Source organism: Vicia villosa, linkage group LG3, assembly GCF_029867415.1.
Source record: "Vicia villosa cultivar HV-30 ecotype Madison, WI linkage group LG3, Vvil1.0, whole genome shotgun sequence".
In the NCBI taxonomy this organism is placed as follows: domain Eukaryota; kingdom Viridiplantae; phylum Streptophyta; class Magnoliopsida; order Fabales; family Fabaceae; genus Vicia; species Vicia villosa.
The window spans coordinates 150,396,482-150,424,422 of record NC_081182.1 but is presented as its reverse complement, the minus strand read 5'-3'; the positions used below and the strand labels follow the sequence as shown (position 1 = coordinate 150,424,422).

Genomic DNA, 27,941 nt, shown 5'->3' with positions numbered 1-27,941 from the left:
ATTTTAAAAAAATCTTTCTTAAAAATAGTTTTTCTTAGTTTAACAGAGATACCGCAGCGAAGAAGAAAAAGAAGATAAAATAAAAGAAATGATATAAATAAAAGAAATTAAGTTAGAAAGAGTGCATTAGATATTTATATAGGTTCAACCTGCCACTTGATATATCCTGTCTCCAAGAGTTTCCTCTTGAGAGTTCCTCTAATAATGAGTCTTGATCTTTTAAGGATATGCCTACGAATCTTTTACAACAATGAGAAATTTTACACAAGTTAATCCCCAAACCAAACAGATCTTTTAACAAGTTAAACTCGCAAATCAAATAGAGATTTTATACAGTTGATCTCAAGAACCAAAAGAGATTTTTGCAGGTTAATTTCAAGAACCAAACAAGAATATTTCTCAAAAGAATCACACCTTTGAGCAAGAACAAATACAACACCCACCACAATCAAACTCTCACAAATCTTTTCACCCTCTTTGCACTACTGCAACATATGAAGAAAGAGAAAAATATGAATAGGCTAGAGTATAAAGGAGAAAGAATAATTACATATTCAATTTATGGTGTAAAAAAAGAGGGAATACCCTTTATTTATAAGAGACAAGTTTGCTTAAAGAGAAAAAATATCATGAACTTTTTAATGACTTAATTGATTAAGTCTTGGGGATAATCGATTAAGAGTTTCAAAAAGACGACAACCCTAAGCCCAAAATAGAAATCCTATAATAGTCATTTGTTTTAATTGATTAAGAATATGTCTAATCGATTAAGATGTCTTTTTTCTTGCTCTATTTGATTGAACTAAGTCCTTAATTGATTAGGCAATGTACAAATGCTTCCTAACTAATCAAGAACACTATTGGTAAATTCCACACGAACCTTAATAGTACATCCTGAGGTTTTAAGGTGTTTTAGAAACATTTTTAGATGTGTGTGTATGCCCTCGCGCGAGTTGACTTAGTAATTCGAGAATTACTCTTATATATTTGCATTTAACTAATAACTCAGACACGGGTGAGACGAGCTTTCGCACTTCCTTTCTTTGAAACTTTGAAGCTTCAAGATCTCTTACTTGATTCATTATTGATTTAACACTTCATCTAGGACTTTATTCTTTTAACTGATAAGGTTTGATGTAGCTTCGTAATATACGTCATCATCAGGATTTACTAGACAGGACATCATCTAAGACTTCACCAAACACCATTTAACTTTAGGTGTTATCATCATTGAATCCGGATTAATATCTTGATCTCACAAAGAACATTTAGAACATTGATTCTTCTTGACAATGAAGACTTCACATAATATTCTTTGACATATTGTGTTGTCGTCATCAAAACCATTGTTAATATCTATCGGCTGCAAACAATTGTACTTGCAAATACATATATCCACAATACTTACATATTCTTTCAAACATGAATCATGTAGTGGCAAAATACTTTTTCAAGACCCGACTAAAAGATCAGAGCTCGTCATCCTTTGAGCTATTTTTCATGGTCTTGTCGAGTCTTCCTTAGAGAGTTGTATTTTTCATGGTCTGTCGAGTCTTCCTAAAAGAGTTGTCGAGTCCTCCTTAGAGAGTTGAAGTTGAACAAACTTATATTTTTGTAAACATGTCTATACAAATTTAATCATAAAAAATAATTATTTTTTTTCTTAGTTAAGAGATCTATATGGAATTCAAAGGATAAAAAGTATTTGAACATATCTTAAAAAGTATTTTTCCCTCTTAGAAGTGGTTTTTTTAAAACCTAGTAAAAAATTTAAAACCTAGTAAAAAAATTACCTTTGGAAATTATAATTTATGTATAAATTATGGTGTAAGTGTACAAATAAGTGTAACCATAACATTTCTCTTATAGTTATACTATATTTTTAATAGACAGTAGGAACTAGGAACTGTATAAAGCACAGTACCTAACTTTTGTCACTAGTGAATGAGCATCTTAAAAAAGAAAAAACACCAAGGCAATGGAGCTTTGAGAACGGGTGGTAACTGAGAGCACCCATATTTTTAATCGTCGAGGAAAACTGACGCAGTAATTCAAACTCCTCCCAAATTATGGAACAATTAATTCAGAAGATAAAACAATGAATAAATAAATAAATAAAGTTATACAATAAATGTCTTAAATCATCCACCTCAACCCACCACCCAGAATGTAAGCAATGAATATTTCATTAATTCCAGAAGTAACATAATGTGTAAGCAACGAGTTCTTGGTAATTTTACATATTTCATAGATGATGTCATGATGAGAATTTCCCTGTATAACAAAATGTAACAACTATATTGTGAACAAGAGAACACCCTTACCTATTTCTGAAATGTTTTGTATATCTGTCTGTTACATACTGAGGCACCAACAACTACTAAATAAAACATATCACCATTGCTCTATAAAGCTGGCTCTTCGAGATTACCAAGGCACACCCAGTGCATGTTCAGAATCATAAACTACCACACAACTTAAAAGAGCACCAACAAAACTAATCCAAACAAATGCATGGTAGAAGCTGGAAAATGCAGCACAGGATACAAGCATTGCCGCTCCACTTTTCTATGGATGGAATTCAGGATGAGCTGAAGATTGTCCCAAGAGAGAAAAATCCAATGCCCCTCAAAACAGAATGAATAATCCACGTGCCATAACTTTCTCCGTGTCAAGTGTTAAGGGGATTAGACAAGATGCTTAAAGTTATTCGTATAGACATGACAGTAAATTAAACTAAGCAAGAACCCAAAATTAAACCATCAAGAAGTGAAGATGGTATGCACTTACCAGGAGTTAAAATGGTCTTCCTCTATTTTATCTGTTATTATTAAAATGACCTTTAATCTCCTATATTTTGGCATCAGTTTCTGCCACCATATGACCCAGATTTACCGGAGCCAAAATTTCCAAAGCCACTAGAACGACCTGAATTGCTGAATCCTCCACCACCATATTTATCTGTTTTACCAGAAAATCCCCCAAATCCACCTCCTGACTGACTTGAACCAGAGCTACTAAAGCGACTGGATTTTCCATCGCCAGTTCGGCCAAATCCAGAACTACCACCAAAACCTGAACCGCCTGATCGACGATCCCTACCTCCTGAAGAGCCATATCGACTCCCACTCATTCCACCAAACATGTCTTCTGATCCACTCTCACCAGCAATCTTAGGTAACTGAACAAAAATATAGGTATAAGATAAGATAAAAGCATTTAATCATTACACAGCATTTAAACATAGAGCTCAGTAACCCTAAAGTCTAAGTAGCATAGAAGGGGAAAATAATTACAATTGAAGAAGTTTGATTTGACGTTTAACAGTTGAGCATAAAAGAATGTATAATATGGACATGTAGATACAACTGTAACACCACAATCAACACCAAAGGTTGATAATAAATGTCCACCCTTGGAATGTCGGTTTATTTCCACTTCCTAAAAATCGAGACAAATGATTCAATTTCCTCTTACTATTCACTTCCCAAGTTGTTCCAACGAATTCACGCAGTTTAGAATTTTTGGCAACTACCATAACATCTTACAACAAAGATCTTCTGATCTGGCAATTATTTACTCTTAACTTTTCCAGACCAATAACTTATGAGGTAAAACTACTTAATTCAAAACAAGTATTAATGTATATTTTAATACTATATACTAAAAATAAAATTGAATTGAAAAATATGGAAAATGGACAAGTATTAATGATATTTTTTTTAAACCCATTATGCTTTACTCATTCTGAAAGAGGTTTAAGTCTGAATTCTGCAGCACTGTCCCTACCCCCTCGCCATTTATGTTATGCATGCATAAGTAAACCATAGAACTTGGACTCAATGTGTATATATACCTATAATCCTTTGAACCTATCAAGATAACATAACATCTAGCATAAGCTACTTAAGATTGATAAGCTGAACTACTCAATTTAAGGATATTGATTCACTGGAAGAACTCAGTTTAGATATAGAACACGGTGATGGATTTGATTAAGATTCAGCAACTAGAAATTTATCAAAAATTAGTGCACAGGTGTAATAGAAAACCCTGGTAAAAATATAACGAATGTTTTCCATGACTCCATCACATACTATTCACATGGATATTTAGCAAGAAACATGAGCTGGATGGAATTTATGGCAACAAGATGATGGACTATCCATCTTTCTAGTAGCATCAAATTAGAAAAATAAAAAAGGCCAATTCAAGTTAAAATATATAGAAGGATGTATATGAAAAGGAAGTAAAGAGGCCACCTCTTTGAATGTACATCCAACATCTCGTGCAATTGACTGTACGGCCCGGGATTGATTTTCCGTGTGGACAAGAATAGCAGTTCCTTTCTTACCAGCGCGTCCTGTTCGTCCAGTTCGATGAACAAATATCTCTGAAGAATTTGGAAGTTCATAATGTATTACCTATATGAGGAAACCAGGTCAAAAACTCACATAATAACAAATTGAATAACATTGAATGCTGAGGTCAATGACAACGTGTTTGCATATACACAGATATATCATCATATTAAGAAAACAACTTTCAGATTAGAGACAAATTGCTGAATGAGTGTAAAGTTATTCGCCACGATGAACTGTTGAATGCTTAAAATAAGTTATTAGCTACTTATAAATGAGCCCAGGTGAGCTTGAGTAGATATACTCAAATAAGAAGCAACTAAAAAAGAACATTATCATATAACTTCCTTACTCAAATTTTGGGAAAGTTCAAATTCCAAATAGAAATATCACACACCAATAGGAACTTTATTTTTGCTGCACCCTTCCCCATATACTATGACACACCGTAGCCATATGTAGTTAACAAACTATCTCAAATATATTCCCCAAAAGACATAGGAATAGAGGTACAATCATGTAGAAACTAAATGTTGTACTTGAGCCTCAATCAACTATCCAGAAACAAGGAATGGAAATGATAGGATAACATAAGATTTCAAACAAAAAGTTTAGCAAAGTAAACTTACAAGATCAACATTCGGTATATCAAGCCCACGGGAAGCAACATCAGTTGCCACTAAAACATTGAAGTAGTTGTTTCTAAAGCCAGTAAGAGTTCTTTCTCTTTGAGTTTGAGAAATATCTCCATGCAAAGCCTCACATTTAACGCTTTTTGACATTATATGTGATAGTCGATCAGCATCACGTTTGGTTTGAGTGAAAACGATACACTTTCCTCCTTTAGCATGTTCCTATCAGAGGATAAATCGTTAAGACAACAAAGCAAGTACAGTTACAAGATTGGCCAGCTAGTGTTTGCACTAAAGCCCGTAATGGAGACATTATATAATAAATCCCAGACAAACTCAATTCCAATCACTTAAGTAAACACACAAATTTTTAAATAGTGAGTTATAATAAATAGTGACAATAGATAATAACAATCGTTAATCATATGTAACACAAAATGCCATGAGAAATTATAGTATCTAAAGCCTTACATTTATAAGAGGTGCTAGAATTCCTGCTTTAGCATAAGCATTAGATGCAATAGAGTACATTGAAATTCCATCTGCCAACTTCTGATCAGAATCTCCAACCTAAGCCATTGCCACCAATAAGATCCCAATTAACTTCTTACAAAACAAATATAAAAATTATACACATCAAATCTCAAACAGATTAACTTTCAATCTCAAATATTATTATCTCCTCTTCTTTTTTATAAAATGACAACAATCATTCAAAAAAGTGTACCGGGAAAAAATCAGTACAGACTTGTTCTTTACAGAGAGAAAAATCTTCTAGCCTGTTAGTGGAACTTTTCTTGATTACAATGTAAATTTTCCAAGCTCACGTGCTAAACTTTCACCTCAAATTTTGGAGTCACAACAATACAAGTACTCCTTCTCTAGAAAATTTTGTTAATTGGAAAAAAAATTTCCTTATGGAGTCTGAATGTTAAGCTTTTTTTAGGTATTCTTAAATGAATCCTTATAAAACCCTTTGGCTATATCATACCAGACTAGGCACAATCTGAATAAAAATGACATTTAAGAAACTGTAATATTCTCCCACTCGCCTTGCCTAAAACAGATTTGCATACTTACAAGATCAATGGTTAAGGGATTGTTAAGGTATTTGCGTGTAATATCCTTTATCCAAGAAGGCATTGTCGCCGAGAACATAACAGTTTGACGCTTTAAAGGCAACTTCTGCAAAATAATCTCCACCGCTTCTTGAAATCCTACTTGAAGCATCTGATCAGCTTCATCAAGAACTAAATAGTTAACATCCTTCAACTTCAAAGAACCCCTTTTGAGAAGATCAATAACACGTCCAGGCGTGCCAACTACAATATCTACGCCACCGCCAAGTTGGCTGATTTGTTGCTGAATAGGCATACCCCCATAAAGACAAATTGTTTCCAAGTTAGGTGCAGCATCATTGAACTCCTTTTCAACCTGCCGTGCAAGTTCCCTGGTCGGTGCCAACACCAAAGCCATAGGATCTCTTCTTTTCCTGCAAAAATTAACCACAGAGAAAAGTGAGGATCTACTAAGCAGAGAAATAAGGCTAAAGAATCAATTAATAGTATTTTGTAAGTGTGAATAAAATAACCAACCCATTCTTAGCATTAAACTTAATAATCTTATCCAAGATAGGTATCCCAAAAGCAAGAGTTTTCCCAGTTCCTGTTCTAGCTCGACCAATCATATCCCTTCCTTGCATAGCAGGTTCCAGCACAGCTTTCTACAAAAACAGTAAGAGGAGTTCAAGCTCCAAGTTAGTAAGACTTCTGAACCGTGTTAATAAGCTTTGTAGCACCGACGCCTCTAAAAAATGTGTGTCTGTGTCAGTATCTGCGTTTGAAACTGACACTCACGCTGGTGATTACCTTTAATTTAATTAGTTTTTTAAAATTATTGCTGGTGTCAGACGTGTCGTGTTTCCGAAGACCGTGCTTAGTAGCTAGCTAACAAGTGTCAATAGGTTTTAGAAATTTGAAAAACACAGCATATAACCATACCTGAATGGGGAAGAGCTTCGTGATACCTTTCTTTGCAAGAGCATTAACAATCTCCTTAGAAATTTCAAGCTTCGCGATCTCCAGTCCTTCCTCACCTTCATCGTGTTGCGCGTCGTCATCGTAATCCACGGCAAGTTGCGCACCACGAGAAACCAGCGACGAGTGGAAATTCAACGGTCCAGATTTGGCGTGAAACAGCCTGTTTCCGTTACAGTAGACGGCGGAGGACAAGGCGTGGCTGTTGTGACGTGACAAAAGTGGTTCAACGGAAGTTAAGGCGGCGATTAAACGCCGTGAGAATATGGAAGAGGATCTTCTGAGAATAGTGCTTGCCATTTTGTATGGAATGGCGGTGATTGAGAGAGAAATGGAGTTGTTGAAAAGTGAAGGAGGTAGTGAAACCTGAAATGAAAGTAAAGAGGAGGTAGGGTTTTAGGTTTCAGGGTTTTAGGAGTAGCAATCATGTGTGGCCGAGTCTTTTTGCTTTATAAATGAAACTTGATCATGAGCCTTTGTAGTTGTAGACATTAGACGCCGTACTTGATCAATCGGTTCATAAATTTGACTTCTCTATTTTTTTTACAAACGTGTCCAATTTTATTTAAAAATTAAGGGTTAAATAAGTTTTTGGTCCCTATAAATATTCCAGTTTTCATTTTTAGTCCCCCTGCCTTTAGGCAACGGTTTTTACAAGAAAACCGTTGCCAAAACCAGCTAAAACCGTTGCCTAAAGGTAGGGAGGGACTAAAAATGAAACTGCAATATTTATAGGGACCAAAAACTTATTTAACCCAAAAATTAATAATAATGGTCAAGTTAACTCAGTTCAATAAATCTACTTAATATAAATCTAAAGTTCTCATGATGACAACCTTGGACACAACCCTAAACATAAATTATATGTGGCACCATATTAGACATCTCCAATGGTGCAACTTACATTTGAGTTCTTTATGGGACCCACTAAGTCACATCATGAATTTATTTAATTTTAACTTTAATAAAAATCTGATATGGGTCCCACAACTTTACCTCATAACTTGATTTGATTCGGTACTACAATCTTTTAGGTGTTAAATTGCAATGCAACTCTATTATGACATGGCAAATTTTTTAAATATTTAATTATTAAATTAATGGTACAGGTGGAGAACTCAATAGAAGAAACTACCATTGGAGATGGTCTAAGAGCATAAATATCGCCTGCAAAACTAACGTTTCTACAGAGCTTTTAAAACTATCTGTCAGAAACTTTGGATAATTGAGGCAAAATAGCGTTCATACACTAAAGCACGTTCTTTAACTCAACAACGCTTCTACAAGTTCCAGCTAGGCTTTTATATATTTATTTAAATGGCAATAGATATGAAAGTTAAATATAAAAGGCTAGATGGAATATATTGAGAGATGTTGTGGGACCCATTTTAGAGTTTTTGAAAGGTTATATGGATATTTGAAAAATGTACTGTGTTGTTAAAATAACTGAAAAGTGTGATATAATATAAAAAAATAAGTGGGGTCCATTTAAAGAACTCAAATGAGTATGATGGATGTGGATGCTCTGAGAGCATCTCCAATGCTGCAACCCATTATTTGGTTCTTTGTGGGACCCATTAGTCCACATCATCTTGAAGCAACTCATTCCAATTTTCACTCCAATGGTGTAATTTTAAAGAACTCATATTGGGTCCCACAATTTTACTTTGTATATTAATATTTTATTCATACTAAATTTTATTTGATTTAAAATAATATAAATTTTAATTAATATAAAATAAATAAAATTAAACAAAAAACTTAAAATTATAATTAAAATTAATCTCAAATGCATTACATATAATTAAAAACAATAAAAATATAATTAAAAACAATAAAAATAAATTACATAACAGAATTACTCAAATTTAATTTTCATCGTCCTCATGTCCAAAACGTTCTCAAATATGCTCAACTAGATCTCCTTGAAGTTGGCGATGAACTTGTTTTTCACGAAGATTTGCTCTTCTTTGTAGTCTTGTTGCAAGATTCGGATAAGGACCGTTAAGTGTTTCAGTCGTTGAGTTGTTGTCACCTACATTATCGTAAGAGTAATCAAAATCACCTTCATATGTATGTCGTTCGTCTTCGACAATCATGTTGTGCAATATGATGCAAGCATATATGGTATGCTTAAGGGTTTCCATGTGCCAAGCACGCGCTGGACCACGTATTATTGCAAAACGAGATTGAAGCACTCCAAATGCCCGTTCCACATCCTTTCTAGTTGATTTTTGGTGTTGTGCAAATAGTTTTCTCTTTTCTCCTTGTGGCATCGAAATGGTTTTGACAAATGTTGCCCACTCAAGATATATACCATCCGCTAAATAATACCCCATATTATATGAAGATCCATTGATTGTGTATTGCACACTAGCAGCACGTCCTTCCAAAATATCATTAAACACATTGGATTGGTTTAACACATTAATGTCATTGTTCGAACATGCAATACCAAAAAATGCATGCCAAATCCACAGTTCTTGCGATGCCACTGCTTCAAGCATGATCGTGGGTTTACCATGATCACCTCGACAAAACTGTCCTTTCCATGCAACAGGACAATTCTTCCATTCCCAATGCATACAATCAATGGAACCTAGCATGCCTGGAAATCCACGCAACTCCCCCATTTGTAAAAGATGTTCAACATCATTGTTATTAGGCCTTCACAAATACTCGGCCCCAAATACCTCATTCACGCCCCTTACGAATCTCTCTAAGCACTCAATTGCAGTGCTTTCACCAATTCGAACATATTCGTCTACAATGTCAGCAGAAGATCCATATGCTAACATAAGAATAGCAGAAGTGCATTTCTGCAATGGTGAAAGACCCATTTTACCAGTTGCATCGACCCTCATTTGAAAATATTCATCATAATTTCCAAGGGTTTCTACAATTCGAAGAAATAAATGCCTATGCATTCTAAACCTTCTACGAAATTGGGCATCTGTGTATACTGGATTTTCTGAGAAGTAGTCATTAACTAATCGTATATGCCCTTCTTCGCGATTCCGATTTATCACTGATCTTCTTTTTTTCCTTGATGAACTTCCAGATTGACGTTCCTTCTCGAGCATTGACAACAATAGTTCTTCATCTGTGTTGTCCATAAGTTCTTCTTCAATCACCTCCCAAAAAAGTTTGTTGAGGTTGTTTGAATTGTTTGAATCCATTGAAGTGAGGGAATGGTGATAGAAAAATGATAAAAGAATAAGAGAAGGATGATAGGAAAATGATAGAAAAATGAGAGAGGGTGATAGAAAAGTGAGAAAAGAATGAAGGTATATATAAGGCTAGTTTGAATAATATTTAATTTGAATAACGGCTAGTTTGAATAATATTTAATTTGAATAACGGCTAGTTTGAACAATATTTAATTTGAATAACGGCTAGTTTGAATAACGGCTAGTTTGAATAACGGCTAGTTTGAATAATATTTAATTTGAATAGCGACTAGTTTGAATAATATTTAATTTGAATAACGACTAGTTTGAATAATATTTAATTTGAATAGCGACTATTTTGAATAATATTTAATTTGAATAATGACTATTTTGAATAATATTTGAAATATAATAAATACTAGAATGTTGCATCTTATTACAATAAGTTGTTGATACATAACAAGTACTACATAATTTTTAAATATAATAAATACTAGAACACTGCATATTATTACCATCCATATTTTTCTTTTAGGTTATTACAACATTTTTCATGAAATTCACGCTGAGTATCATTCATCTTAGAAGTGTCTGACATTATGAATTGCATTGCTTCAAACTCCATATTTTCCTTGACTAATTTGTTTTCTTCCTCCTTAAGTCGTGCTAGATTTTCCATTAAATCCATTCTTTTATTCATTGTATCATAAATAACACTAGAAGGAGGTTCAGTTGCATTTGTATTTTCCTTTTCCTTACCTTTTCGTTTTGCCGCCTTTTGTCCCATTGGATGCTCCATTGGAGATGATGAGTTAAAGTCATAACTTGAAGGTGTCTCTGAGTTTGGCGATGTCGTGTATGCACCACTAATAGAATTCTTTGTTCTCTTTGAAGAATTTTTGGTGCATGCTCCCATCCATTTAGGTTCATCTTTTAAAAGCCTCCATGCATACTCAAGATTGAATGGTGCACCTTCATCTTGTTCAAAAAAAGCATGTGCATTGACTAAGATATCTTTCTCTGATGCCCCACTTTTTTTTCCATGAACAGCTTATTTGTAACACCCAACAAATTTTTGAACAAGGCCATTTATTCGATGCCATCGAGATTTTAATTGGCCTTGTAGCTTTTCTCGTGACTGCCCACGATATTGGTTATAATTATCGGTGATTCTTAACCAAAAGCTATCGACTTTTTGATCAACTCCCACAATTGAATCCTTTGAAACATTGAGCCACGATTGCATAAGAAGTGTATCTTCTTCCCTTGTGAATACCTCTTGAGGTTTTTTTTTAACTGGACGCCTTTGTTCTTTATCAATTGTAACATTTTCAATACCAACTTGAGTTGAAAATTGTGGAACTTGACGTTCGGACATAAACTCATTTGGTGTTTCGGGTTCATGATGAGAAAAATTCATCCCATGAGTATTTATATGTAGTCTAAAATACATATTTGGGTTGTTTGGTGGCGAAAAAAATATGGTATAGTTTGTTGGTGGTGGGGGAAATTGAGAATTTTGAGGATTAGAATTTTGCTGATTTTGTATGAGATGGAACATAGATTGTTGAAAATTATATTGATTAGGGTCCATCTGACCTTAACAATAATAATTTGAACAAATAAGATGAAAATTTTGGTAAAATATATGATCAATTGAAGACTAATAGGATGATAAAATTGTGTGAGAGAAATAAATTTATGAGATACAATTTGAAAAATATTGACTTCTATTTATAACCAAACAAAATTAAAAAAAAAAGAAAAAAAAAAGAAAGAAGAAGAGCCGTTGAACAACGGCTATATTTTTATTAATATTTTAATGCATAGGACCGTTGCATTGCATTTCAACTCCTGCATATGTGGCGGACTACATGCTTGGGAAAAATTGGACAGCTGGCGGACGGAACTAAACTTCACATGCGTTGGAGATGGTCTTAGAAACTTCAATCCAATGTGGCATCATATTAAAAATCTACTTAATATAAATCCAAGGTTGTCATGATGACAACCTTGGGCACAACCCTAAACCTAAATTATATGTGACACCATATTAGAAACTTCAATCCAATGTGGCATCATATTAAAAATCTATTTAAAATTTTGAATTTTTATCATTTTTTTTCACACCAAATCATTACATTTATCCAATCTAATATCCTAAATTAATTATAATAATAAAATAATAATGAATACTTCAAAATAAAAGATATTAATTTCTACATATTATTTTAATTTAATTATATATTATCACTTAATAAAAAAATTGATTTGCTGATTACGTTTTTTAAAATAACTTTTATAATGTTATATATTTTATGGTTAAATTTTTTTATTTTTAAAATTCACAATATATTATTTCCACATATCATTTTAATTTAATTATATAAAATATAAATATATTAAATTATTATAATAAAATAGTAAAAAATTAAAACTATTCAAAAATATAAATAAAATCATTTCTTCAAAGTAAAGGATATTAATTTCCATCTATCATTTTAATTTAATTATAAAATATTAATATATTATAATTAATATTTTATTCCTAAATATTTTATGGTTAGATTTATTATTTGTTTTTTACATTTTTTAAAATGACTTTTATAATGTTATATATTTATCGATAAATTATTTATTTTTAAAATTAAAAATAGAGTCAATGGTTACATTTTGGAAAACTATATATTATAATAACAATTTTTACTACAAATTCTTTATACCTTATATTTTTACTACAAATTAAAAAATGTCATAAAAAATAACTACACTTTAATAAATTGTTACATTTTGGAAAACTATATATTATAATAACAATTATTATTCTTATTGCAATTACTAAATATTAAATTAATAATAATGATTATTATATTTCATAATGGTTATATTATATTAAAAATAATGTTATATATTGTATGGTTAACTTTTTTATTTTTAAAATGAAAAAAATATACGATTATATTTTATTAATAACTATTTCTATGGTTAAATTAATGATTTGTTTGTTATGTTTTTTAAAATGACTTTTATATTGTTATATATTTTATGGTTAATTTTTTTTTTTTAAAAATTAAAAATAGATTCAATATTTCTTTATACATTATTATTTATTATAAATTAAAAAATTTCATAAATAATAATTACACTTTAATAAATAGTTATATGATAGAAAATTATATATTATAATTATAATAATTATTATTCTGATTGCAGTTAATTAATATTAAATTAGTAACAATTATGATTATATTTCATAATCATTATATTATATTAAATATAACTATTAATATATTTCGGTTACTATTATAATAATAATTATGATTATATATATTAATAATTATATTATATTAAATATAATTATTAATATATTTCGGTTACTATTATAATAATAATAATAATTACTCTTATTATAGTTATTGAACATTAAATTAGTAAAAAATTACTAACTAAAAAATAAACGGTACAGTTTAATATCTTAGTCTATTATTAGTAAGTTTCGGTTACCATAATGAGCATAATTACTGTTATTGCCATATATATATATATATATATATATATATATATATATATATATATATATATATATATATATATATATATATATATATATATATATATATATATATATATATATATATATATATATATATATATATATATATATATATATATATATATATATATGAGAATGTGGGAATGAATCTGAACCATTGGATTTTAAAATAAATGGTGGAAATTATGGGTGAATCTTTTTTTTCTCTCTCCTACTTCATTTATTTCAAAATATAGGAGAGAGAAAAAAGATTAACCCATAATCTCCACCATTTATTTTAAAATCCAATGGTTCAGATTCATTCTCACATTCTCATATAAATATGTCATTCTCATATGATATGATATATATATATATATATATATATATATATATATATATATATATATATATATATATATATATATATATATATATATATATATATATATATTTGATAATGATTTTTATATTACAACTTCAAAATTTGTAAATATTCACCATTTACGATACTAATAAATTATTATAATTAATATTATTATTTTTTATAGGAATTATTATTATTATTATAGAAATATAAGATTAACTATACTGTTATTTTTTAATTATAAATATTTGAAACTGATTTTAATAATCATTAATATCCTTTATTACACAGTTTATTATATTTCTTTTTATATTCCTTAATTATTTTATCATTCAATATAAATAATACAAATTAATAATTGTTTATAATTATCAAAATTATGAGTTACAATTTTTAATATGAGTTATTTTCTTATTAATCATTATGATCATATATAAATACATACTTTGGGTGTACAGATTTCACGTAGTTGTAGTATACAAGGTGGTTATAGGTCTTCATCTTTGGCTTGACTCCTAACACCTCTTATATGATAGTATATACTTTTTTATTTTATATTAACTATTGTATGATACATACTTTTGATTTTGTATTGTAATTTTTATTTTATCGTGTATATTTGAAATGATATTTGATATATATCATTGTATCCACTAAGGTGATCAATGTATTGTAATTTTTATTTTATCACCTATATTTGAAATGATATTTGACCTATATTTGAAATGATATTTGACATATATGACTGTATCTCTCAGGTGATTAAATCCAGCCAGTGTGGATTGAGTCTTCTCCAACCATCAAAGATTTGATTAATAAGAATTGGAAAGTCTGAGTCGCGGATTGAATAATTATGAAGAGTGTCCAACTGATTTTTTACCTTTCTTTATGATGTATTAGGGATTATCATTCTAAAGTTATTTATGTTTAGTTTCTCTCTGGATATAGATCTTATTTGTGTTTAATTTTTCTCTCAGCAGACGCTATGTCCCTTTCTAATATATATATATATATATATATATATATATATATATATATATATATATATATATATATATATATATATATATATATATATATATATATATATATAAAATTGATATTGATTTTTATATTGTAACTTCTTCAAATTTGTAAAATTCTACAGAAAAAATTTTAATTTTAATTTTTTTTAATAGCAATACATATAACTAAGTCCTCTACGCAACACCTTATAATGTCATTATATTTTTATTTAACTTTATATTATATATATATATATATATATATATATATATATATATATATATATATATTTACAATTTTAAAATTCATTTCTATTTTTTCGAATTATTATTTTATTATCATACTAAAAATTGTCTTTTTGATATAAAAAAAATATAATACATGTATCAATTGATCTATTAAAATTTTTTTTAATAGCAATACATATAACTAAGTCCTCTACGCAACACCTTATAATGTCATTATATTTTTATTTAACTTTATATTTTATATATATATATATATATATATATATATATATATATATATATATTTATATTTACAATTTTAAAATTCATTTCTATTTTTTTCGAATTATTATTTTATTATCATACTAAAAATTGTCTTTTTGATAGAAAAAAAATATAATACATGTATCAATTGATCTATTAAACATAACCACCCAATATAGTTATTGTCCTGAATAAATTTATAATATTCTGTAATACCACCCAATATATATATATATATATATATATATATATATATATATATATATATATATATATATATATATATATATATATATATATATATATATATATATATATATATATATATATATATATATATATAATCTTAAACAATACTATAAATATTTCTTTATTATCATTGTTTTAATTATTATTTATGACAATATCAATTTACAATTAATGATTAAATATCGCATAGTAAAATATGACACTCTTTTATTGACTATTGATTTTATTATAATCTTTAAAAAATGAGTGAAGACCCATTTTGGTCCCTCACAAATATTACACGAGTCAAATCAGTACTTCACAATACAATAGACCCAATTTAATCCCTTATAAAATTTAACTTAATCCCTTATAAAATTTAACCGGATCATATAAGTCCTTCTGTTAATATTTTTTTCAAACTGATTTTTTCCTAGTTTTAAACCGTGACTGTACTGCCTCGTTGGATTTTATTTATTTTTCATTTTTTAAATACTAAATTGATTTTTATTTTTAAACTCATTTTAAATAATTATAAATTAATAATATAAAAAAGCCAAAATTATTTCTTATAAGGAGTTGAACTCAGACCATGTGGTTAATCTTAAACAATTCTAAATTTAAAATAAAAAATACAAAATTTGTATCAATATGGTCTCAAACCTAAGTCTCTTCAGATTAAATGACAGTCAATTTAATAAAATAGAAATTGATTTGTCTATTTGTAAATGATAGTCACTTTACTAACAATAGAAATTGAGTTGTCTAATTACTATTGATAGTCATTTTACTAAACGTAGAAATTGATTTGTCTAGTTGTAAATGATAATCACTTTATTAACAATAGAAATTGATTTATCTAGTTGTAAATGATAGTCACTTTACTAACAATAGAAATTGACCTGTCTTGTTGTAAATAATAGTCACTTTAATAACAATAGAAATTGATTTTTCTAGTTGTAAATGATAGTCACTTTATTAACGATAGAAATTGATTTGTCTAGTAGTAAAGTGAAAATCATTTAACTTGAAGGGACTTGAATTTGAGACCTCATAGGTAAAAATTTAGGTATAGAATTTGTTAATATTAGAAGAAATCATGGAAATTACTTGTTTAAAAATTACTTTATAAGAAATAATTTTGGCTTTTTTGATATTATTCATTGATAACTGTTTAAAAATGAAATTAAAAATAAAAAATAATTTAGTATTTAAAAAATAAAAAAATCCAACGTGTCAGTTCAGTCACTGTTTAAAAGTATGAAAAGAACCAGTTTAGAAGTAGGAAAAAACCGTTTGAGAAAAATATTAGCAGAAGGACTAATATGATCCGATTATATTTTGTAAGGGATTAAGTTGGGTCAATTTTTTTGTGAGGGACTAACTTGACTCATATAATATTTGTGACGGACCAAAATGGGTCTTCACTCTTAAAAAATTCTTAGTCTTTTAATACCTAAAATATATTATTAGAGATTTTCATATTTTTAAAATTTTGCTTATATTTTATATAATTTTAAAGCACGTTTAAGCCTATGTTATAATTTATATGTATAAATTATTAAAGTAAAAATTCTAATCAAACCCGTGCAACGCACGAGCCATAAATCTAGTATATATGATTGTAAGGACTTAGGTTTAAACACTTGATGTAACACCCCACTTTCCCATATCGAAAATAACGAATTATAAATACATAAATAATCAGAGTAATGCGAGTAGGATGTCACATCTTCTAAACAATTCACTAAAACATCATTTTATTTTATTGTTCCTCATTAAAATAGAATATTCAATACTGCAGCGGAATTTAAAACAACTTATTAATTTTCATGGCACCACGGCCTCAACAAATAAATCATATCCACTAAACAGGTGGTCCAACAATAATGTCAAAATCAAGATACGTAACAATTTAACATTTTACTGAAAAGAAAACAAAGCACAACGTATCCCAACATTCCCGTGTTACGTATCAGAGCGACTCCTAAGACTCGATCAGGTAACACTCGACAATCCAAGCACTACTCTGGTACCTGGTTATCTGTACTCCCGAAGAAGCACAGACACAACAACAGAAAAGGGGTGAGAATTACATTCAATAAATACACGGTGAAATATCACATGGTTAAGGAGTAGTATCTACACCACGCACAAACACAATCATAAACAGATTCTCACTCCATCAATTACACCACAACATCATTACACAACATTTACAGTCAATCAGATGAATGAAAATGCAACTATCAACTCTACATGCATGTGGTACCAACAGAGCATAAGCCCCCAACAATTGCCATTATTTTAGAGGCAATAACAAGGCATAAGCCTTCAACAATGCCAATACAGGCCAACAACAGAGCATAAGCCCTCAACGACATATGTATGCAATATGGACATCCAATCAACACAACCCAACAACACAAGGCTTCAGCCTTCAACTCATTGCCATTTAGGCTATCAACCAATTCAACAACATGCAAATATAATTTCATTTTCTTGAAGTTACATTCACAACAATCAACACAAACTTATCACATTATTCTAGGTCTGAAGCATAACTTTTACAGTCTCTCTACGTTTACCTAAGCCCTACCATTCAAGGAACTCATAAAGGTATTCATCTCACTCAAGAATTAGAAGAAAATCACAAAAATGGAAAATTCTGCACACTAGCGTAACCATACGCGTATAGATATCCCATACGCGTATGCCCCTTCCCCATACGCGTACCATCAGGACCAGTTTTGCACTAAAAATTCTCCCATACGCGTATCACTCTTCCATACGCGTATGGCCTCCCTTCCATACGCGTACCATACGCGTTTCACCAGAAGTTGTGCTATGCTGGGACAGGGCTGCGTATCATACGCGTATAGCCCCCTGGGTGTGTCCCTCATACGCGTATGGTCCCAACCCATACGCGTATCATACGCAAACTAACAGGAAAACTGTCTGTCAAAGTCTGCACTCGCACCAGTTCGTTCTCACTCGTTTTCATCACTTCCAGTCTGCGATTTCAGGTCCAAAACATCATATTTTCACCCATTAACTCACTCCCTTCATCTAGATTCACTAACCTATTATACTACATCAGTTTTAACATGACGACAACTCAATTCCTACTCATCAAATTGGACAGTTTCACATTCAGATTCAGTTCCTCTTATGAGCACAACAACAACTCAACCAACACCCAACACCACATCATAATTCATCAATCCAAACAGAATTTCGTCCACAATCATACAATACTCATTAGTCATGAAGAACATCATACAAATCAAATCAATTCACACATCAAAGAAGGAATCAGACATATAAATTATGAATCCTAAAGAGGGAAAGGAACCCTCACTACCCTCTCATGTTGTTATCACCATTTAAAGAACCCATTCTCCCCCCTTACCTTAGGATTGAGCTTTGATCCTTCAACAATGGTGGAAGTCTCCTTTCTCTCTTGCCCTAGCCTCTTTCTCTGTTTCTACGTTCTTCACAATTTTTGCCAAAAGAAACTATTCCTTCTAATTTTCTTTATTTTTATTAATCCTTCACTAATCCTTAATTTGCTACTGGGCTTACTACACACCCTCCCAATTACTAACCACTACTTAACCCAAATAACTAATTAATCATTTTACTACTTATAAATAATTACTAAACTAATATAATAATAATTAAAATATCAGTTTAAGCACCAAACACACCAAACAACTACGTAATAAAATAAATATCGAAAATCGAGGCGTTACAACTCTCCCCCACTTACGATATTTTCGTCCTCGAAAATCTTACCTCGTTCAAACAACTCGGGATAGGAGTCCCGCATCTTGCTCTCCATTTCCCACGTCATGCTTTCTCCGGTAGTCCCCGTCCATACTACTTTCACCAACGGGATATCTTTACCTCTAAGGGACTTTATCTCACGATCCGTGATCCAAATCGGCATCGTCTCTACTGTAAGATTCTCTCTCACTTGCACATCATCCATGTGAATCACGTGAGATGGGTCCGGGACATACTTCCGAAGTTGCGACACATGAAACACATCATGCAGATTTGAAAGGTTAGGCGGCAACGCCACCCTATAAGCGACAGTACCAACCCTCTCTAAAATCTGATAAGGACCGATAAATCGTGGAGTCAGCTTCTTTGACTTCAGGGCACGACCAACACCAGTCACAGGCGTGACTCTTAGAAACACATGGTCACCTGATTCAAATTCTAACTCCTTCCTTCGCTTATCATGATAACTCTTCTGTCTACTCTGTGAAGCCTTCATCTTTCCCGAATCATCTTTACCTTCTCTGTGGTTTCTCGTACAATTTCCGGTCCAAGTACTACACCTTCGCCAGATTCGTGCCAACATAGCGGAGTTCTACACCTCCGACCATACAACGCTTCAAAAGGTGCCATCCCGATACTAGAATGATGACTGTTATTATAAGTAAACTCGATCAATGGAAGATGAGCGCTCCACGGGCCTCCTTGTTCGAGAACACACGCTCTCAACAGATCCTCTAGAGACTGAATAGTCCTTTCAGTTTGACCATCCGTCTGAGGATGATACGCCAAACTCAACCTCAACTTAGAACCCAAACTTTCTTGCAAGCTCTTCCAAAAATCAGAAGTGAATCTCGGATCTCTATCCGACACAATGCACAAGGGAATACCATGCAACTTCACAATCACTCGGACGTAGATTTCGGCTAACTTCGCCACCGGATACGTGATGTTAATAGGTATGAAATGGGCTGATTTTGTAAGCCTATCAATAATCACCCATATTGAATCGTGTCCACTTGCAGTATTAGGCAACCCTGTTACAAAATCCATCGAAATGCTATCCCACTTCCATTCTGGAATTTCTAACGGTTGCATCAACCCTGCAGGCTTCTGGTGTTCAATCTTCGATTTTTGACAAGTTAAACAAGCATATACAAACCGTGCCACATCTTCTTTCATCCTCGGCCACCAAAATATCTTCTTCAAGTCTTGATACATTTTAGTAGCTCCAGGGTGAATACTCAAGTTACTTCGATGACCTTCTTCTAAAATCATCCATTTCATATCATTGTCATCAGGGATGCAGATTCGATTCCGCAATCTCAACACTCCTTGCGCGTCCACCTTAAAATCACTCTTCTCGGATTTGCCACAACCAACTATAATGTCCACCATTTTCACATCCAATTTCTGAGCCTCTTTGATACTGTTCAGAAAGTCATTATCAATTTTGAGCATTCCCAACTTAACACTCTGCGGGGTCACTTCACAAATCAAACTCATATCTCGGAATTGTTCGATCAGTTCTAATTCTTTAATCATCATAGCCGACATGTGCAAGGTTTTCCGGCTTAAGGCATCAGCCACAACATTTGCCTTACCGGGATGATAATTCAATCCGAAATCATAATCTTTCAATAATTCTAACCATCTTCGTTGTCTCATGTTCAGCTCCTTCTGGTCAAACAGGTATTTCAGACTCTTATGGTCACTATAGACTTCAAATCTAGAACCATAGAGATGATGTCTCCAAATCTTTAGTACGAAAACAACAACAGCGAGTTCCAAATCATGTGTAGGGTAGTTCTTTTCATGAATTCTCAGTTGCCTCGATGCATAAGCAATTACTTTACCGTTCTGCATAAGTACACCACCTAAACCCATCAAAGAAGCATCGCAATAAACTACAAAAGGTTCTCCTGGGTTTGGTAATGTCAAAACCGGAGCTGTCGTCAATCTCTTCTTCAATTCCACAAAACTTTCTTCACATTGTGCATCCCATATGAACATTTTACCCTTACATGTCAACTTAGTTAACGGAAGTGCCAACTTGGAAAATCCTTCAATAAACCGTCTGTAGTAACCGGCTAAGCCCAAGAAACTTCTGATCTCAGTAGCTGATTTTGGAGTCTCCCATTGTAACACAGCATCTACCTTAGATGGATCTACAACAATGCCACTACCAGATATGACATGTCCCAGAAAACTAACTTCTTTCAACCAAAATTCACACTTGGACAACTTCGCATACAATTTCCTTTCTTTCAGCACTTGCAATACTGTCTTCAAATGATCGGAATGCTCTTGCTCTGATTTAGAATATATCAAAATGTCGTCTATGAACACCACGACAAACTGGTCTAAATACTCATGGAAAATACGGTTCATATACTCCATGAATACTCCTGGCGCATTCGTAACACCAAATGGCATCACTGAATATTCATAATGTCCATATCTTGTCCTGAATGCTGTCTTCTGAACATCTTCATCTTTAACCTTAATCTGATGGTAACCTGACCTCAGATCGATCTTGCTAAAAACACTCGCACCCACCAATTGGTCCATCAAATCATCTATTCTCGGTAGCGGGTATTTGTTCTTAATGGTTACTTTATTCAGCTGTCTATAATCTACGCAAAGTCTCATGCTTCCATCCTTTTTCTTCACTAACAGCACCGGAGCTCCCCACGGCGATACACTTGGTCTGACAAACTTCTTCTCCAGTAAGTCTTCTAATTGCTTCTTTAATTCTGTCAACTCAGATGCGGACATCCTGTACGGTGCCATAGAAACAGGTATGGTACCAGGTACAAGATCAATCGTAAACTCAATTCCTCTTTCTAGCGGCACATCAGGAATCTCATCGGGAAAAACTTCAGGGAATTCTCTTACCACCGGTAACTCATCGATGATGTTCTGATTCTCGATTGACAATGTTGCCATCAACGAGAACATCTCTACTTCTTCCTTCAGCAATTGTCGTACCTGCTTAGACGACACTAAGCCAGCTTCTTCTTCTTCGGCAGTTGAAAATCTTACAGTCTTGTTATAACAATTGATGTGAGCATAGTTATATTCTAACCAGTTCATTCCCAAAATTACGTCTAGCCCGACTAACGGTAAACATACTAAATCAACAGCAAAGTCCCTGCCGAAGATCGACAGCGGACACTTCAAACAAACAAGAGATGTAGTCACAGATCCTTTAGCGGGAACCTCAACTACCATCTCGCCGTTCATCGAAGATAGCATAAGACCCAATCTTTCAACACATTCAGCAGCGATAAAACAATGAGTAGCACCAATATCAATAATAGTAATTAAAGGCATACTATTGATGAAGCAAGTACCTCTAATGAGTCTGTCCTCCGTGTTTGTCTGAGTACCAGTCAATACGAACACCTTACCACCAGCTTGTGCCTTCTTTGGTTTCTGACATTGACTTCCAATGTGTCCTTCTTCGCCGCAATTAAAACACACTACTTCTTTATGTCTACATTCAGACATCATATGACCAGTCTTGCCACAACGAAAACACTTCTTAACATCATCAGTGCAGTAAGTACTCTTATGACCAGCCTTCCCACACTTAAAACACACAATCGGAGCAGGAGCACCTCCCCCACTTGTTCTCTGGCCCGGAGCAGCTCTTTGTTTGCCCTTGCCAGCTGGAGTGTCATAAGGCTTGCCACGTTGCTGATTTTGCCTGCCTCTTCTATCATTGACAATCTTATAGTGAGCAGTATTATCTTCCTCAAAGATTCTGCAGCTATCTACCAAGTTAGGGAAAACGCGGATCTGCTGATACCCTATAGCCTTCTTGATCTCAGAGCGTAGCCCATTTTCAAACTTAACGCATTTTGAAAACTCTGCGCCCTCTCCATCATAGTACGGATAAAATTTGGCCAATTCAGTGAACTTAGCAGCATAGTCAGTCACTGACATGTTCCCTTGTTTCAATTCATGGAACTCAATTTCCTTCTTACCACGGACGCTCTCTGGATAATACTTTCTCAGAAATTCCCTTCGGAACACATCCCAAGTGATCTCTTCACCTGTAGCTTCTAGTCTCTGACGTGTTGCTAGCCACCAGTCGTCAGCTTCGACTACTAGCATATGCGTCCCATAGCGAACTTTCTGTGCCTGAGTACAATCCATTACACGAAAGATCCTTTCGATCTCTTTCAACCACTCTAAGGCTCCATCAGAGTCATGCTTGCCTTTGAAGACCGGCGGGTTCTCCCTCTGGAAAGTAGCCAAACTGCGAGACCCAGCATTCTCACCAGCATTAGGTTGATATTCCAGAGCTTGAGCCATAGCCTCCAAAGCAGCAGCAATCGCAGCATCGTTTCTCCCAGCCATTTCAACTAAACACTGCAACAGAAACATAGTTAGATGACGAGTTTTAACCATACTCGATTTGTTAGCGACTCAACTACTTGGTCGGACGGACCGACCTGCTCTGATACCAATTGTAACACCCCACTTTCCCATATCGAAAATAACGAATTATAAATACATAAATAATCAGAGTAATGCGAGTAGGATGTCACATTTTCTAAACAATTCACTAAAACATCATTTTATTTTATTGTTCCTCATTAAAATAGAATATTCAATACTGCAGCGGAATTTAAAACAGCTTATTAATTTTCATGGCACCACGGCCTCAACAAATAAATCATATCCACTAAACAGGTGGTCCAACAATAATGTCAAAATCAAGATACGTAACAATTTAACATTTTACTGAAAAGAAAACAAAGCACAGCGTATCCCAACATTCCCGTGTTACGTATCAGAGCGACTCCTAAGACTCGATCAGGTAACACTCGACAATCCAAGCACTACTCTGGTACCTGGTTATCTGTACTCCCGAAGAAGCACAGACACAACAACAGAAAAGGGGTGAGAATTACATTCAATAAATACACGGTGAAATATCACATGGTTAAGGAGTAGTATCTACTCCATGCACAAACAAAATCATAAACAGATTCTCACTCCATCAATTACACCACAACATCATGACACAACATTTACAGTCAATCAGATGAATGAAAATGCAACTATCAACTCTACATGCATGTGGTACCAACAGAGCATAAGCCCCCAACAATTGCCATTATTTTAGAGGCAATAACAAGGCATAAGCCTTCAACAACGCCAATACAGGCCAACAACAGAGCATAAGCCCTCAACGACATATGTATGCAATATGGACATCCAATCAACACAACCCAACAACACAAGGCTTCAGCCTTCAACTCATTGCCATTTAGGCTATCAACCAACTCAACAACATGCAAATATAATTTCATTTTCTTGAAGTTACATTCACAACAATCAACACAAACTTATCACATTATTCTAGGTCCGAAGCATAACTTTTACAGTCTCTCTATGTTTACCTAAGCCCTACCATTCAAGGAACTCATAAAGGTATTCATCTCACTCAAGAATTAGAAGAAAATCACAAAAATGGAAAATTCTGCACACTAGCGTAACCATACGCGTATAGCTATCCCATACGCGTATGCCCCTTCCCCATACGCGTCCCATACGCGTACCATCAGGACCAGTTTTGCACTAAAAATTCTCCCATACGCGTATCACTCTTCCATACGCGTATGGCCTCCCTTCCATACGCGTACCATACGCGTTTCACCAGAAGTTGTGCTATGCTGGGACAGGGCTGCGTATCATACGCGTATAGCCCCCTGGGTGTGTCCCTCATACGCGTATGGTCCCAACCCATACGCGTATCATATGCAAACTGACAGGAAAACTGTCTGTCAAAGTCTGCACTCGCACCAGTTCGTTCTCACTCGTTTTCATCACTTCCAGTCTGCGATTTCAGGTCCAAAACATCATATTTTCACCCATTAACTCACTCCCTTCATCTAGATTCACTAACCTATTATACTACATCAGTTTTAACATGACGACAACTCAATTCCTACTCATCAAATTGGACAGTTTCACATTCAGATTCAGTTCCTCTTATGAGCACAACAACAACTCAACCAACACCCAACACCACATCATAATTCATCAATCCAAACATAATTTCATCCACAATCATACAATACTCATTAGTCATGAAGAACATCATACAAATCAAATCAATTCACACATCAAAGAAGGAATCAGACATATAAATTATGAATCCTAAAGAGGGAAAGGAACCCTCACTACCCTCTCATGTTGTTATCACCATTTAAAGAACTCATTCTCCCCCCTTACCTTAGGATTGAGCTTTGATCCTTCAACAATGGTGGAAGTCTCCTTTCTCTCTTGCCCTAGCCTCTTTCTTTGTTTCTACGTTCTTCACAATTTTTGCCTAAAGAAACTATTCCTTCTAATTTTCTTTATTTTTATTAATCCTTCACTAATCCTTAATTTGCTACTGGGCTTACTACACACCCTCCCAATTACTAACCACTACTTAACCCAAATAACTAATTAATCATTTTACTACTTATAAATAATTACTAAACTAATATAATAATAATTAAAATATCAGTTTAAGCACCAAACACACCAAACAACTACGTAATAAAATAAATATCGAAAATCGGGGCGTTACACTTGACATTTCCTTATTCATATCTAAGAGATTAAATTTTGGCCATTATATTAGAAAATTTCTAATCTCACCCTATACATCTCTCACTCACTGCTGAATTGACAAAAATGTCTTCCAGCTTTCGTAGATGTATTTCCGGAATTTTTTTTTTACATTTGCGTGAGAACATTCTGTAGATGCACATAAGGAACACTTTCGTAGATGCATCCACGGAATCAACCCAGACCCAGAAAATAGGAACAACAACATTTGTAACGATAAAAGAAACATTGATTAATTAAATCGATATTACATCAAAATTTCCAACAAAAAATTAAAAAATCTAAGAAATTACAACAGTCAAAACGATATCATCTGATTCATGCATCATTTGAATGGCATCAATGTCGTTTTCCACCTCATCACACCAACGTTCTGTTTCTCTAGGCTCAAGCGAGGTCTTTGTTCTAAGCCTCTGAATCCTTCTGATGACTTCATCAGTTTTGTACTCCCCCTCTAACCAAGACATCAGACCCCTTTTAAGTTGTTCCAAGGAATGGATGTGCCCAAATTTCATCGCCATCGGGGGTTGAGAGGAGAGAAAATAACATGTTCATCCTTTTAGAAATTATCAGTTCAGGAGCGGGACGCTTGGTTGATGTTCGCTGCCATGAGGATGGCCTAGGGGATGTCATTTTTGTGTCTGTGTGTAATGTTTATGTGTAAGACAACCCTAGAAACACAAACTTTATAGAAGCCTTTGGTGAATATGGATCACACAATCTCTTTCACATAATGTTCTGTAGGTATATCCACGGAAGGAACACAAATGTTTTACTTCCGTAGATGTACCTACGGAAAAAACCCATAATTTTCAAAATTAACGCCTTCCGTACATCTACGGAAGTTTCCCTCTTATTTTTTTAACATAACAGAATGCAGTAGCAATAGAAGTAGAAGGAAAAACACATTAACGCATAAACACATAAACTAATACTTGACATAAAATGATTATATTGCAATGTTAAAGAGTGCATATATTACACTTTGAAACTAGAAAATACATCAAAAGAACTGCCGTCGGCTAAATCTATTGGTGGTTCCAATTTTGACTTTGCTGCATTTGATTCTTTTTCGATATTCTTCAATCTTTCGAATTCGTGCATCCTATCTACAAAAAAATTTGACCACGTCTCAGCATTCTCGGTATGATGAAGTGCCCATTTCGGTGAGCTGAGAGAACAACTATGTCATCTCAGAGGCGATGTCTCGTGCAACTCGACAATACATAAGCATTAAGCTTCGATACCCAAGTAAATATCAGACTTAAATTTATCTCTAGAGTCCAGAATCTAACAGATAATCCTGCTAGATAGAGATACGAGAAGTATATGTCTATAGCAACCCAAACCCCAAGCATAAAGCAAAGGTCAAGGATAGTCACCAATAAAGATTTGAGAAATGGATTTTATACAACACCATAATCAGTAAATATACAGAGAAGTGGAATTTGCTATTGATTTGATTCCTGGAACGAGTCCAGTGTCGATGGCGCCTTCTCGTATGTCGGCATCTGAGTTGGCTGAATTGAAGAGTCGATTAGAAGAGCTGTTGGAGAAGGAATTTATTCGTCCTAGCATTTACCCATGGGGTGCGCTAATGTTATTGGTAAAGAAGAAAGAAGGCTATATGAGGTTGTGTGTGGATTATAGACAGCTGAACAAAGTTACTATCAAGAATCGGTATCCATTGCCAAGGA

The 27,941-nt window shown here is 33.1% G+C and overlaps 1 protein-coding gene and 2 pseudogenes across 2 annotated transcripts; all 3 read right to left on the bottom strand.

The window, feature by feature from the left end:
• Positions 1-2,147: 2,147 nt before the first annotated feature.
• On the bottom strand, positions 2,148-7,449 carry LOC131662504 (DEAD-box ATP-dependent RNA helicase 53, mitochondrial-like). Of its 2 annotated transcripts, XR_009301621.1 has the most exons (8): positions 6,994-7,449; positions 6,589-6,716; positions 6,074-6,485; positions 5,465-5,563; positions 4,991-5,215; positions 4,263-4,424; positions 2,791-3,181; positions 2,148-2,660 (listed from the first exon to the last, which is right to left on the bottom strand). XR_009301621.1 is itself a non-coding variant. In XM_058932308.1 (7 exons), the coding sequence occupies exons 1-7, from the start codon at positions 7,327-7,329 to the stop codon at positions 2,864-2,866; spliced, it is 1,680 nt and encodes a 559-aa protein (XP_058788291.1). In that variant the 5' UTR covers positions 7,330-7,449; the 3' UTR covers positions 2,149-2,863. The 2 variants fall into 2 exon arrangements, 1 of the variants encoding a protein (XP_058788291.1); XM_058932308.1 differs by having other exon boundaries at positions 2,149-3,181.
• Positions 7,450-8,930: 1,481 nt separating this feature from the next.
• LOC131659166 (uncharacterized) lies at positions 8,931-10,208 on the bottom strand (annotated as a pseudogene).
• A 502-nt stretch (positions 10,209-10,710) lies between these two features.
• LOC131659165 (uncharacterized) lies at positions 10,711-26,765 on the bottom strand (annotated as a pseudogene).
• Positions 26,766-27,941: the final 1,176 nt, after the last annotated feature.